General features: G+C 40.6%; 1 protein-coding gene across 7 annotated transcripts in view; it reads right to left on the minus strand.

Annotated features, from left to right (window-relative positions):
• GALK2 (galactokinase 2) overlaps positions 1 to 14,857 on the minus strand; it is a 121,889-nt gene that overhangs the window by 5,821 nt on the left and 101,211 nt on the right. For 4 of the 7 annotated variants that reach the window (XM_014852699.3, XM_014852678.3, XM_070501787.1 and 1 more), the window contains one exon: positions 5,788 to 5,989. In XM_014852699.3, the coding sequence (XP_014708185.3) occupies positions 5,788 to 5,989 (202 nt within the window). Of the gene's footprint in view, positions 1 to 5,699; positions 5,990 to 7,724; positions 7,759 to 14,857 lie in introns of all 7 variants that reach the window. The other 3 variants (XR_011499562.1, XR_011499560.1, XR_011499561.1) reach the window with 2 other exon arrangements.

Consider the following 14,857-nt stretch of genomic DNA (forward strand, 5'->3'; position numbering starts at 1 on the left):
AAGGGTGTTTAGTGAACTTTCCACATCTGCATTTTTTCCTGGGAGAACGGTCAGACATTAAAAGTATAACTCTTGAGCTATTGCGCATCAGAGAGGCAAGATGAGTTACGAAAACCAAAACCCTTAAGTTCCCCAAATGCCACTTTGATGACTGTGGTGACTGGATTGGGAATAATATGCAAGGGTTGGTCAAAACAACAAAAGCAAGCTCTGCCTTAAAAAGCATGATCTACAAAAAAAAGGCTCAGGCAGATGAGAGATGGGGATTATAAAGAATGTCCCCTTTGATCCTTTATCACTGAAAATTGTATCCATGTAACTAACTTTCCAGGCCTCCAATAGAGCCTGACTAAAATTTCCTACTTTTAAATGAACTGATATGACCATACAGCACTTACTAAGGTAAAAGGCACAGGACAATGGTGTGTGGGGCGGGGCATCCAGGAAGACGCAACTTTCCCACAAGCTACAAAGAGGGAAAGCAAAGAGTTGGGCCTTTTGTTTCAATTCAATTTTGTTTATTTCAAAATAAGTAAATATTTTAATATTTACAAATGGATATTAAATGAATTAATGCAGCAAATCTTGAATGTAGGGACAGGTTATATCTATCTCTCTAATCCTAGCCCAGCGTAATTCTAGGCATTTGCTTGGTTCTGATAAATGGCTGCTGGATTATTATATTTGTTTTAAAATATCAAAGTACATACTCAGGCTGTTTTTTTTAATTAAATTAATATTAGAAAACTTCAATTACTTGAAACAAAGTTTAATAATGAAGGAAAAAGATGCAGCTTACCCAATTAAAAAATATCTCTTTTAAATGAACAAAAGGTAAATTTTAAGAAATGGCTAAATTTTAAAATATAATTTACTGAGGAAGATAAAACACTTTTGAAACCAAGTCAATTACATGTGAGACAGCTCACATATATATTATATATAAATATAAGCAGTCAGTAATATATTCTTTATCTGGAAAGACTTCTAGCTTCTGCTCTGAAGACTAGAATTTTCTGACTAGAATCTCAGGAAAACAGAACTTCCAGAACAATTTCTATGATTTTTACAGCCAGGTTAGAAACACTTTCAGATTACTTTAGATTTAAGAACCAAAGACTTCAAATACTGTTCAAATGAGAAAGTATAAGAAAATATTACTACAAGTCTATTTTAGAAAGGTAAGCCACTGAACTCCATTGAAGACCAGCTGGTTTGGTCCCAGCAAATGGCATATATGTATATATTTTTTGGGAGGGGGCCAATAAGTGGAAGACAGAGGCCAAAAGAGAAGGGAGTCCCCAAGGGCAGCTGAAATGGCCCTCTCCCTTCCTCTTGGCAAAGTTTGCAGACCAGCACTTCAGATCATGGGGGAAGAGCACACACACACACATTTGCACTTCATTCTTCCCCATTCTGACCTGGTCAGGCAAATGGGTGCAAGAGGCTGAGGAGCATGGAAAGACTATGGAAAGACTTCTGACGAAGACAATGAATTAACTTTTGTAACCTTTGTTGGTCTCTTAAAGTTTGTCATTCATCTTTCTTAATATCTTGGGCAATAATGCGGCAATGAGTCCTCTCTAATTTCAGCAAGTGTCAAGCAGAAATAAAAGGCATTGACTATTTTTTCTTAAGTATACCCAGGGAAACCAATAACGAATGAGCTGTCTCACATACAATTGACTTCATTTCAAATTGTTTTGTGTTCCTCAGTAAATCTAACTTTGAAATCTAGCCATTTCTTAAAATTTATATTTTGTTCATTTAAAAGACTTATTTTATAATTGGGCAAGCTTCATCTTTTTCCTTCATTATTATACTTTATTTCACATAATTAAGGTTTTCTAACATTAACTTCATAAAAATTAAACAGCCTAATTGCATAAGTGTAGTTTCCTTCTCCCTTCCTGGCCCTTTCTTTGGATTCTAAACTGATTTTCTCTTAAAGAACAGTAAAAGGCTCAACTGAAAAGACAGCAAGCATTGGTGATCTCTTCTATCCCTTTCCCCCCCTCTTCTCTCCACTTGGGTCATAAGTAGCTTCCAATACGTTGTCTTACAGGTTAGCTACCTAGAGAAGCCTGTTGAATATGGTCTAGCTCAGCTCACATTAAGATTTTAGCTTGTACGTAGTGCCCTGAGTGTTCTCTGGGCATCGGAATCCTTCATTCACTCAATCAGTGAGTTGTCTTTTCACACAAATAGCTTCCAAGCAGGCCTTCAGGAAGACTACAGGAATTTTAAAGAGCCACAAGTGGACCAGGACCAAGGTAATCGAAAGATTGCTTTTGGCAGTGCTCCTCCCTGAACCCGTTTCAGCTCCCCTCCTCCCTCTTCTGGTCTCCCAAAGGCAACCAGCCTTCTCAGGCTACCCAGTCTTAATCACACCTTCCTTATTGGTGTTAATATTTTTAAGTGGGACAGGGAAGTTTGGAGGTGGTGATTCTTAAAACCATATTCTACCAGAGGTTGAGCTCATGGCACCAGCGGCCCAGCAGGCCTTGCCAGGGCCCTTCCCAGCACATCCAACACTTGCTCTGCCAGGCCCAGTGATATAGTTATAAAGCTTCAGAAGGAACGAGGGCTTAAAAGTGTCACCATTTTTTGTTTGAACCTTTCCCCACATTTACCATTTACTTCTCTTCTACTATCTGTCTTTCTCTCCCCAGTTTTTAGCCATTCCACATTACCACTATCTTTTTGCATTCTTCTGTGTTCCTGCCTCTTCTCTCATATGTCCACTCAAAAGAAAGTGCCAGAGTTTAAACTACAATTTCACATGGGACCCCAAGACCCTCTTGAAAAGCATTTGTTGACTAAAGGAAGGAATGGCACCAATAATGCATCTACTTAATTTCCCCAGGCCATCCTCCTCTGAGGTTGCTCTGCCACTTAGGAGCTTTTAGTAACTAGCAACCGACTGGAATATTTGGAGAATATCTTCTGTTGGTCATAGTGACAGCAAAGAAAAAACTGATTATATAAGAAGCTTAAGGACCAGACTAGTATTCTGGCCAACACTTTCACATGCCAAAAGATAATCTTTCAATATGGGAAATATGGTCTCTATATGGCTATGGAATAAGTAGAAATCAATTTTGATACTTAGCAATTGGCTTTCCAAACAAAAGCTACCATAAAAGAGGGAATAAGTTCCCCCTACTAAACACAACTGAATTTTCCTCACAAAAATAAGCAGCAGATGAAAATGGGCTACACAGAAACACTTTAGCTGCCATTAAGAAAGGCTAGGCCAGCATCCTAGTAGCATGCTCTGCTTCGGCAGCCTGGGTTCAGCTCCTGGGTGCTGACCTACATGTCAGCGGCCGTGCTGTGGCAGCAGCTCACGTACAAAAAATAGGAAGATCAGCAATGGATGTTAGCTCAGGTGAATCTTCCTCAGCCAAAAAAAAAAAAGAGTTTCCAAAAACAAAAAATAAATAAATAAAAGGTGCTCTCCAAAACCCTTTTAAGGCACAGCCACTAAATCTTTCACTAGACCCACATTTTAAAAAATATATAGACCTATAGACAGCTAGGATATAAAGAGACCCTGGAGATCATAAAGCAAGGCAACAGTCCCACATCGCAGAGCTCAGAATGAAGAGGCAGAGCTAGAACTCAACCCTCCTCACTTCCAGCCCCGTTTCCATCCTACTCCACATACTGCCTGCCTGCTCAGTATGGCTTCGCTCCATGTTCAAATCCTGCAAACTATGACAACTAAAGCCTTCATCCTTAAAGCTAGGGAAAGAAAATAGGTAAAAGCTGACCCACATTCAAATGTTATCACATCTCAGGATAGCCCAAGGGGAGAGGGACAGGTGTGGCAAACAACACTGGATCGGGAGCTAGGCTTTCCTACTGACTCACGATGTTAACTTGTTCAAATCACTTACCTCTTAGTGCCTTCTGGGAGCTCTAAGACCTCTTCCTGCTCCCATATCTTATGGTACTATAAGATAAGGGTGACCCAGAAATGTGAAGTCTGGATTCCAAAAATGTGGCTTTAACAGAAACAGGGAAATTTTCTCAGACCAAAAACCCAGGATTCATCTTGATTCCTCTCTTTCACCCACACAGCAATTGCCTTGAATCTTCCTTCAAGGCATATCTGGCATAGAATCATTCAGCACTTCCATTGCCACCTTTCTCTGCCCAAAGCCAGAGTCCTTCCAATGGCCTATGGAGCCCATGAGGTGTGGCTCTCCACCACTTCTCTGACTTCATCACCTACTACTCTTTCCCTCCTTTACTGCCCTTCAGCCACACTGGTCTTCTTGCTGTTCCTCATACGCAACAGCCACATACCCACTTCAAGGCCTATCCACTTGCTGCTCTCATTTCTTCACTTCCATCAAGGCTCTGTTCAAGTACCACTTCCTCAGAGAGGCCTTCTTCAACCACTCCATATAAAGATTACCCACACAACCCTGGTACTCTCTATCCCCTCTATTTTTTTTTTCATAGCATTTATCACCACCACTCAACTTATTTTTAATTGTCATTTCCCTCTTTCCCCATGAGTATGTAAGTTCCCTAAGAGCAAGAGCTAGTTGACCATCCCAGGAAAAGAGAGTTCATTTGAGAATGCCAGGAGGTTGGCAAATGCCCCTGAGGTGCTTTTTAGGTGGGATTCAAACTATCCCACTACCTTCCAGGCAGACATTTCTTCCTATTTCTGCACAAACCATCCCACTTCCTTTATTTCTAGAACTGAACAATATTTGTCCCTTCCATTCACTGGGCCCTTGATATTTTCAGAAAAGAGCACTTATAATGAAACAAGCTCTGGAACGATTTTGGGAATTAGTGAGCAGACACCAACAGCAGCAGAGTAATTCTTGTGAATGCTGTGTTCAAGTCTCTCGACAAGTTGGGTTACACATGCCATTTGTGATCATTGGGCTTACTTGATTGAAACTTTTCAGGCCGAGAGTGTGGCCATGAGTGAGGCAAGCCACAGGCGCCAAGTGGTCAGTTACGTTTTCATGACTAAGTGCAGGCAGAGCTGTATTTCCTTCTCACAGGGGAAATAACATGTGGCTGTTAGAGAGCTCTCCCATTTCCCTTTCAGTTATCCCAGGGTCAGTGAGACTCCTTCTGGGTAAAGGGACCGTTCCACTCTATTAGCCCCATTCTTTAGCAATCATAAGGAAGCTGTTCTCAGGCTTTGTGAAAGAGTTTCCTTCTTACATTTGTGTCTCAACTGACCGTTTAGCCACTGGGCTTTCTTCTGTCCTTAGTCCCCAAAATTGCCTAACCTAAACGCAGAAGACAGGAAATGCTGGCTCTGAGTAATTCCTTCAGCAGCCTGCCCTCATCCACTGCTCTGAGGCTGGAGGCCCTCTTTTCGTTTTCTCCCTTCTTTTGAATAAAACTAGTAAACTTAGGACACCAAACAGGAGATGCTGGCACAGCCACAGTGTAGTGGACACCGTTGATTAAAACATCATGAGGAAGTAACAACAGGGTCCATGTCTGAGAAGAGCTCCCTGAAATGCCAGATCATCCAAAGATGGAAAAGTCTTCCTCAGGATATTGCAAAGAACTGACTCTAAACCTGGAGCCTCATAAAGCCATGGAGTCAGGTCTCCAGTCTTTCATCCTACAGATATTCAGGACAGAACAAGTTCAGCTCTATATCATAGCCAACCCCTTCTATAGGAAGTAGGGAGGGATCTTCTTTCACTTACAAGATTATTAAAATGTTGCTTTTTTTTCTTTAAATAGGTTCTTTAGCAGCATCCCCCAGCCCCCGCCATGGTGCTCTCTCAGCCTCACCGACAGATGTCCACCAGCTGGTCCAGCTCGGGGCAGCTACACTCGTACATATCCCGGCAGCTCACATGGCTCTGGTTCATTAACTCCCCCAGCAGCTGGACCATGTTGTCAGGTGCTTCTTCACATATCTTCTTAAACTGGAGCACTCGAGCAGCCTCACTGTACACGTGCTTTGCCCGCTGGTAGAGTTTGAAGATGAGCACTTAGGATGGAAGGGGATAGGGAGCAAGGTTAGAAATAGTTACTGGACAGCCCAGTGCAAAGAGAAACCCAGTTACTGAGGACTTCTATTTCTGTCTTCATTAACAATACCTTAGGCTTTAAATACGTCTCTCATTCAAGAATTCTTTATAGTCTAAATTTGTCTCTTTTCAAGAGCACTTTACTTTTTTCTTGATACTGAATACAATCTTATATGTATATTTTCTTCACTTCATTAGACACACCCAGAAATGTGTGCACACGTGCATGCAAACTGACTCATCCCATAGGAAGGGAGAGGTAACATGCATTGAGCACTCCCTATGTTTCAGGCTTTTTAAAGGCACCATCTCATGTAGTTCTCAGCACAGCACTGGGGATGGGCAGCATAATCCCTGTTTAACAGATAAGAGAATGTGGCTCAGCAGAGTGAAGTGACATGGCTAAGTCCACACATCCAGAAGGTGGCAGAAGCAGAATAGATAGGGATGTCTGACCCCACAGCCACATTCTTCCCACTGTGATCAACAAGAAAGGACCAATGAAAATGCTTATGCTGGCAATTCCATTTCTAAAAATGTCTCCTAGAGATAAGCACAATTAATTGTGTGTATATGTGTGTGTGTGTGTGTGTGTGTGTGTGTGTATACACACACACATATATGCAGTCATGCACCACATAACAATGTTTGGTCAGTAACAGAGGGACTGCACATATGATGGTGGTCCCATAAGATTAATATCATATAGTCTAGGTGTGTAGTAGACTATACCATCTAGGTTCGTGTAAGTCTGCTCTATGATGTTTGCATAACAACGAAACTGCCCAATGATGCCTTTCTCAGAATGTATCCCCATCATTAAGCGATGCATGACTGAATAAATATGCGTGTGTATGTGGATATAAATATATACTGCAGCATTATCATAGCAGAAAATAAAGAACAATCCAAATGTCTAATAACAGGAAATATTTTTTAAATTATGCTACATCCATTAAAAAATATTACTGCTATTAAAACTCAGATTCGAAGACAACTTACTACATGGGAAATTGTTCATTATTAACTGAAAAAACAGGACACAAAGCTATATGTACAATTGATACTAATTTTGCATTCAGATATACACATATTTGTGTACCTTTTAATTTCTCAAAATTATAAGAAAGCACCAAAATGTTAACAGTTATTATCTCTGTGATACACTATGGGTGATTTTATTTTCCCCTTGACACAATTCTGTACTTTCCAGATTGTCTACAATGACTCTAACTTCAGTTACAGAAACATGTCCTACTGCAGTGACTGTGTCTATACTCACACATTCCCTTGAATAACAACTGAGACCTCCTTACCATTTCTCCCATGCTGAACAGTGGCTGAGCTGGTGCAGTGGGTCTGGGAAAATTCTGGAAAATATATGGAAGGTACCTGGCCTACTGCAAAGAGCCAGGGCTGAGAATCAAAAGGTCTGTCATTTCTTCTCAGCTCTGTAACAAGTAACTGACCCAAGTTGCTACCTCTATAGGTCTTTATTTCTCCATCTCTAAAATGAAGTTGAGAATTACTTCCTTCCAGCTCTAACATTTTATGATTCTATGAAGAACTTCCACCAAGCATCCCCCCATATTGTTATATTTGTAAAGAGGGTAGAAACTGTGATTTACCTTCTGTTTGCACCCCCAGTTCTACCCTCTGCCCTTCTCCACCCCGCTATCTGCCCCGGAGGCTCACCTGTATGGATTACACCAAGGTGTTGCCTTGCCATCTAGATTGGAGAGAGGGAGAAGATCAGCAAGAGATGCGAGGGAAGAGAGTGAGGTCAGATGATTTATTCCCCAGCTCCCTCCTTGAAGAGCTACCTGGAGCTGGCTCTGTCCCTCCACTGAAGGACACTGAATCTCCTTTCAAGGTGGCCTTTTCTGCATGTCACCGTCCTCCAGGGTCTGCCTCCTGGTTCCTCTCTCCTACTTTTTCAGAAGTGCTTTTAAATTCCACTTAGGAACCGATAATTTTATTAAAGTTTCAGGTTACAATTTTCCCCCCTTCACAGCACTGTCCTCCTAACTCTTGGAGATGGATAAAAAGGCTGCCAAGGCTAGAGGAAGTGAATAGCCGTTCTTAGGATTTCCGTAAAAGTTTAGTAATTATAAGGGTGGGGTTAACTTTCCTATAAATTAATAAAGAATTGAAAGTTTTCTTTCAAAGCTTCACAACTGAGTCATATTAGGTATATTAAACTTACAGTTAACTGCTTTCATCAATGAAATGGTGCAAATTTGTGTGAATTTTCCTATTCTCTTTCAAAGAGGACCTAAATTCAGTCATCAAATCTAATTGGTTCTTCTTTCACAATGTGTCTAGTAATAATCACCGTCCCCTTCTGTTCCCTCTGTTATTATCCAAATTTACATTTTTATTCCTTTTGCCACTTGAACTATCTTGCAGTGGTCTCCAAATTGATATTCCAGTCTTAATCTCTCCTCCCTGCAACAACCTACCTTGAGGTCAGTACTGTCTGACTGAGCTCCTAACAACAAATAGCCTTACTCAAGTTACTACCGACAATCTTTCCTGCTTCCCCAGTGTCTACCATGATCCAAATTCCTGCACTCAACATGCTCGGTCCCGGTAGGAACTCTTCAGCCAAACTGACCTGGTTGTAGTTACCTAAACACTCTTTGCTTCTGGGTATACTCATTAGTCCACACAGAAATAGTTTCTTGTTCTTCCTCTCCCTGTCAAAATTTTACCTCTTTCTGCAGGTTCAGCTTAAATTTTATGTGCTCCATGAAGCCATGATGGTCACAGCTGGAAACCACACTTGCAGTCCATAGCACTCATTTGGTGTTTATCATGCACCTTCCATAGTGATTGTTTCTCCCATCTCTGCAAAGTTTGTCAAGTGCTGAAGACAGAAACCAGGTCTTCTAGTTCCGTGGAGTCCACCACTACAATCTTTCACCCATAGCACCTTCTACAGTGCCTTTCATGACAGGAGCTCAGTGAGTGTTTGCTGCTGCTGATGATACGATTAGGACTTTTATTTTTAACACCAGTTCAAAATCAAGATACCTCCATATAGGCATTGTTGTTTATTAAAAAAAAAAATGAGCTGCCAGTGCTCACTTTAGCTTACTAAAGTGTTGAGGCTGAGGAAAGGGGACAGCAAGATTCCCTTTGGTATTGAATCTGCAACTACTGACACCAAGTATGGATGAAAAATAAGAATAAAGAGAACTTGCAAGTTAAATGTAGGTGGGAATAAAAACACAACGTGTTTTGTTCCATCAGTAGCCAGGTTGTGTGAAGTAGCCCACACTACAATGTGAATTTGTTATTTCCATCAATAAGTTCAATGGAAATGGGAATATTCATTATTTTAGGGTCTGGGTATCAAGGTAAACAAGTCTTATCAACACCCAATACTGGCAGACAGCGTCAGCAAAAACACAGTCTGAAGAAACAGCCCAGGTAGATTTCACAACAACAACTCCTCAAAATCTCTGGACAGAGAATGAAAAAGATGGACCATTGATTGACATGTATGTGCCTGAGATGGTGCCAATAATTTTATATATGTTAATATAATCCGAGATGTAGAACACACATTTTGAAAGGAAGGAAAATGACTTTGGTAACTGTGGTTTAAGATTGTTCTTTTTTTAAATTGAGGTTGAGACAAACTGTTTGAAATACTGGCTTTAGAATTCCATATGTTTCAGTGTTACTTTTGAACTGCTTCAGCTCCCATCATCTTTTTTTAATTGAGATTCATAATAGTTTAGATCATTGTGAAATTTCAGTTGTACATTATTTCTTGACTGTCACCACACAAGTGCTCCCCTTCACCCCTGTGCCCACCCCCCAGCACTCTTCCCCCGGTAACCACTGAACTGTTTTCTTTGTCCATGTGTTTGTTCATATTCCACATATGTAGCTCCCATCATCTTAAACCAAGTTACAAAATCAGAGCAGGGGTGGGGAGTGAGGGAGAATATTGGTTCATATTTATCGTAATGTCCCATTTATGAAAAAATTATCCAGCTTCCAGGTCCACTACTATATATGGCTGCAGCACAAAAGGCACAACAAAGTAACACCCACTAAAATAGCGCTATTTAGCTGACAAATCACTGGACCATGCTCCGATTCTAAAGAGTTTTTTTAAACTTCAAGTTATAAGAATTTTCAAATATACGGAACAGTGAAGGAAATACTACAGTGAACTCCATAAGTCCATCACCTAGATTGAACAATTATTAACATGTTGCCATATGTGCTTCAATTGATATTTTGCTGAAGTGTCTTAAAATAAATTAAAGATGTGACAGTTCCTCCCTACATATTTGAGTGTGCATCTCTACAAAGTAAGGATCTTTTCTTACATAACCTCAATATCATCACATCTAACAAAATTACCAATGATTCCTTAATATTGTCTCATATTCAGTCCATATTTAAATTTTCCCAGTTATTTAAATTTCACTTGATTTATATCAGGATCCAAACAAAGTACACACATTATATTCAGTCATTATGAATATAAGTCTCATTTAATCAAGAGTTTACAGTGATTTTTTATTCTCTGGATTCTCAATGTCATATATATAAAATATAAACACATTTCAGGGTTATATCCTGTAATAAAACTCAATTTAGTCCATTAGGGAGCGTATGCTTAGTTTTTCTTTAGGATTACACAATCCCTTAGGATTAAATACTTTCCTTTAGGATTAAAATTCTAAAGTAGAAACTGTCCAGAGAGATGTGTTTTATATTAAACCTTAGGACTAGTTTTTAATTTGTAACAGGAAACATTCCAAACACACCGAGCAGATTAGCAGAACCTCACAAGCCTGGCACCTCTTTGGATCTTTCTCTGTTGCCGAGTATTTCCCAGCAGGACTTATGATTAGGACTATCTAATGAGGACTCTTGCTGGGCATTCTGAAGGTGCGTGGGAGATTGCCATGGCTCACACCTCGTGAACAGTAGTCACTCAGACAAGAAGAGAAAGGGCATCTGTTTTCAATTGTGATATAAAAATCTTGCCAAAATCGACAGCAGATTTGGAGACCACCTTTGGGAGGGAGAGTAGTTCTGTGTTGGCTGGACATCACACATGCTCTCCGGATCCAGGGTTCTGGCTTGTTATGTGCTGGCAATGCATCAGGTCTCTGTTGTGTAAAAAAATCCAGGAAAATCTGAAACCTTGTCCATAACAGCTTTCTTCTCTGTCCGGTTAACTTTAACAGGATGCCCCATCTGTCTGTAAGCTCTTATAATCCTTGAGAGCAATTATTATATTAAAGGATTAAGGAAGTTGTTTCTTACTACGTTAATTGCATGTGTAATTACTTCCAAAGCAAATTCAATTTAAGAATATAACACCAGACGCTGTTTTCCTAAAATACTACTCGTGTTCCATCCTATCCATGGGAAATCTGAGCTTCCAAGCAGGATATGTCAACATAGATTTTGGAACATTGACTTTCTCCACTGTGAATCGTAGATAATTACTGAATCGAATCCTGAAATCATGTCACAAATTCTGAGATCTACAGGATCATAGCCATACACATTTACACATTGTTGAATAAATTCATTTGTATAATAATTCTGTTTGCTACTTCTAACTTCCCTTTCTCTCTGACTTCCTTGCTGTGTCTCCAGTACCCTACACAGGCTCCTGCCTGAAGTCTTTATTGCAGTAGTTGTTTTGTTGGCCTAGAATACTCTTCCCCTGATCTTGACATGGCTGCCACCTCCTTGTCATTCAAGTCTCAGATGTCACAGCTTCAAGGAGACCTTCCCTCAACTCCAATCTAGAGTAACTCCCTCAACACACTCATTCTCTCCATCCTGTTTTATTCTCTCAACACTTATCACCCTCCAATTTTCTCATGCGTTCAGTTGTTCATTGGTTTGTGGTTATCTCTCACCAGTAGAAGATTGGCTTCAGAGAGCAAGGGCCTTGTCGAATTTCTTCCCTATTGTATCTTCAGCAGCTAAAATAGGGTCTGGCACACAGTAGGGGTTCATTAAATGTTTGTTCAAAGAATGGTTGAGTTCCCTGTCTTTGTAACAAAATTGCACTGAAACTTAGTAAATAAACAATTGTCAGGCAAATGTAACAGGGAACATAGAGAAGACCTACTATTTTGGCAATTTATGCTTAGTACAACTTTCACCAAAAAGTGGGGAAAGTTTGCTAAAAGAAAGTCTGGAGACAGTTAGCAAACTCCGATATCCAAAGTGTACCTAATACCCATTATCACAGATGACTGGGAATTGTTTATATTGTATGTTGCTGCACAGATGTGGGAGAAAAGAGATTTCTGAAACAAACAAAATGTGCTTCAAATAAAAGGGAAGGAATAGAAAATAGATAATCATAACCAGTTAAAACAAAATGCTTTAATTTTCTTTTAGACAATCTTTGTAAAAAAGGTGTCTCCTCACTTCTACCTTAAAAAGATGGCTCCATAGCTTATGATCAGAATCCATCCCTAATCAAGGAATCCAAACCAGGGCACAACTAACTAGTTGTTTTGTTGTATCTTTGGTGGGAAAAGATTAGACAAAGCCTGTGATGGAAGAAACACACTGGGCACCATTTTCCTCCTAAAAGCTCTGAGAGCAGCAGGTCAACAGTAGATGAAAGACATGCTTATTCAACCTCTGAACGGGCCTTACTGATTTGATTTTCGATTCTGTACTCAAAAGGTGGTAGCCTCCTCTTTATTACTTCATCTCCTACTAAGAGTGATGCCAAAAGTACTGAGTAAGATGGCCATCTAGCGACAGTCAACCAAGAGTTCTTATCAAGCACCTGCTATGTGCCCCTCACCATGCTCCAAATGATAGGAAAGATGTGTGAAATAGAAGCCCCTGCTTTGAGAAACTTACAACTCAGTTAAACAGATAAGACAAACCGTGAGACCACTGGACAGTGACCAACTGCTGCAGATATCCAAGTGCTGGCAATGCCGAAGGTGCGCTGGGAAGACAGGGTCTGATGGGGGAAGAACAATGGCAGGAAGTGTCCCGGGAGAAAGGCCTGAGCCACAGAGTTTCCTTGCTGTGAAGACAGGCTGGCCAAAGGCCTGAGCTGGGAACAGGCAGAGTGCGTTTGCAGGCCCAAAGAGAGCAAACTGACTGGAACCTGGAGCAGCCTCTCAAAGAAACTGTCTTCACATCTGAGGCTTTAACATCCTCTACTATACACACTACACAAAGGTTACAGATGAACAACCCATGGTCCATATCCAGCCACAGTGATGGTTTCTTGACCCACTTACTGTTTTTTAAGTTGGAAAATTTTACATAAGAATCTGGATTTCTGCTTTCCCTTGAAAAACTGAAATGTTTGGCAGTGCTGAACCTACAATCTTGCACAGCAGCTGTTGGCTGGAGCCAAGGAGGAGCTACCCCTTTTAGAAGGCATGCACACTTTATTTCCACACAGTTCCCACCATTCCCAATTATCTGATGCTCAGCCTGCCTCACTAGTTTACATGCCTGCCTGGTCCCTGCAGGCGTCTGCGTGTGGGACTCTTGTTCCATAAAACTCTCTATTACAGGAATTCTTGGCTAGAAAGGGAAGAGTTGACAAACCAAGTGGGTCTTCATGCCATAATGAGCCACTGTTACTGCTATGAACAAATGTCACCTCCCTTGGGTGCATTGATAGCTCCTTATTGCACCAAAGTCTGTCTTCTTGTAACTTCTACTCTTTGGTCTTAGTTCTACTCCCCAGACAATGTAAATACAAGACAGCCCTTGAGAGATCTGAAGAAAGCTCTCATGTCTTGTGATTTTTACACATGGATGAGAATCCACTAAGTGCCAGTTTTAATACTGAGGGAACAACAATGAATATGATTCAAGAAGTAGTAGTCTACGCCACAACTAGAGGGACCCACAACTAGAATATACAGCTATGTACTAGGGGGATTTGGGGAGGAAAAAAAGATTGGCAACAGTTATTAGCTCAGGTGCCAATCAAAAAAAAAAAACAAAGAAGTAATAGTTTAACAAAAGACAACAAGTGTTGGCAAGGATGTGGAGAAACTGGAACCCTTACACACTGTTGGTACAAATGCAAAATGGTGCAGGGGCCGGCCTGGTGGTGCAGCAGTTAAGTTCACATGTTCCGCTTCGGTGGCCCAGGGTTCGCCAGTTCAGATCCCGGGTGCGGACATGGCACTGCGTGGCAAGCCATGCTGTGGCAGGTGTCCCACATATAAAGTGGAGGAAGATGGGCACAGATGAAAAAAAAGGAGGATTGGCAGATGTTAGCTCAGGGCTAATCTTCCTAAAAAAAAAAAAAAAGGCAAAATAGTGCAGCCACTATGGAAAACAGTACAGAGGTTCCCCAAAACTTACAAATAGAACTACCATATGATCCAGTAATCTCATTTCTGGGTATCTAGCCAAAACAATTGAAATGAGGATCTCAAAGTGATATTAGCACTCCCATGTTCATTGCAGCATTATTCACAATAGCTAAGATGTGGAAGCAAACTAAACATCCATCAATGGGATGAATGGATTTTCAAAATGTAGTTTATACATATAATATAATAATATTCAGCCTTAAAAATGAAATTCTGCAATATGCAACAACATGAATGGACCTTGAGGACATCATGCTAACTGAAATAAGCCAGACACAGAAAGATGAGTACTGCATGATTCCACTTATATGAGGTAGCTAAAATCGTCAAATTCAAAAACTCAAAGGCTGGAATGGTAGTTACCAGGGGCTAGGGGAGGGGGAAATGAAGAGTTATTAGTCAACAGACATGAAGTTTCAGTTGAGTAAGATGAATAAGCTCTAGAGGTCTGCTGTACAGCAGTGC

Source organism: Equus asinus, chromosome 2 (genome assembly GCF_041296235.1).
Source record: "Equus asinus isolate D_3611 breed Donkey chromosome 2, EquAss-T2T_v2, whole genome shotgun sequence".
Lineage (NCBI taxonomy): Eukaryota > Metazoa > Chordata > Mammalia > Perissodactyla > Equidae > Equus > Equus asinus.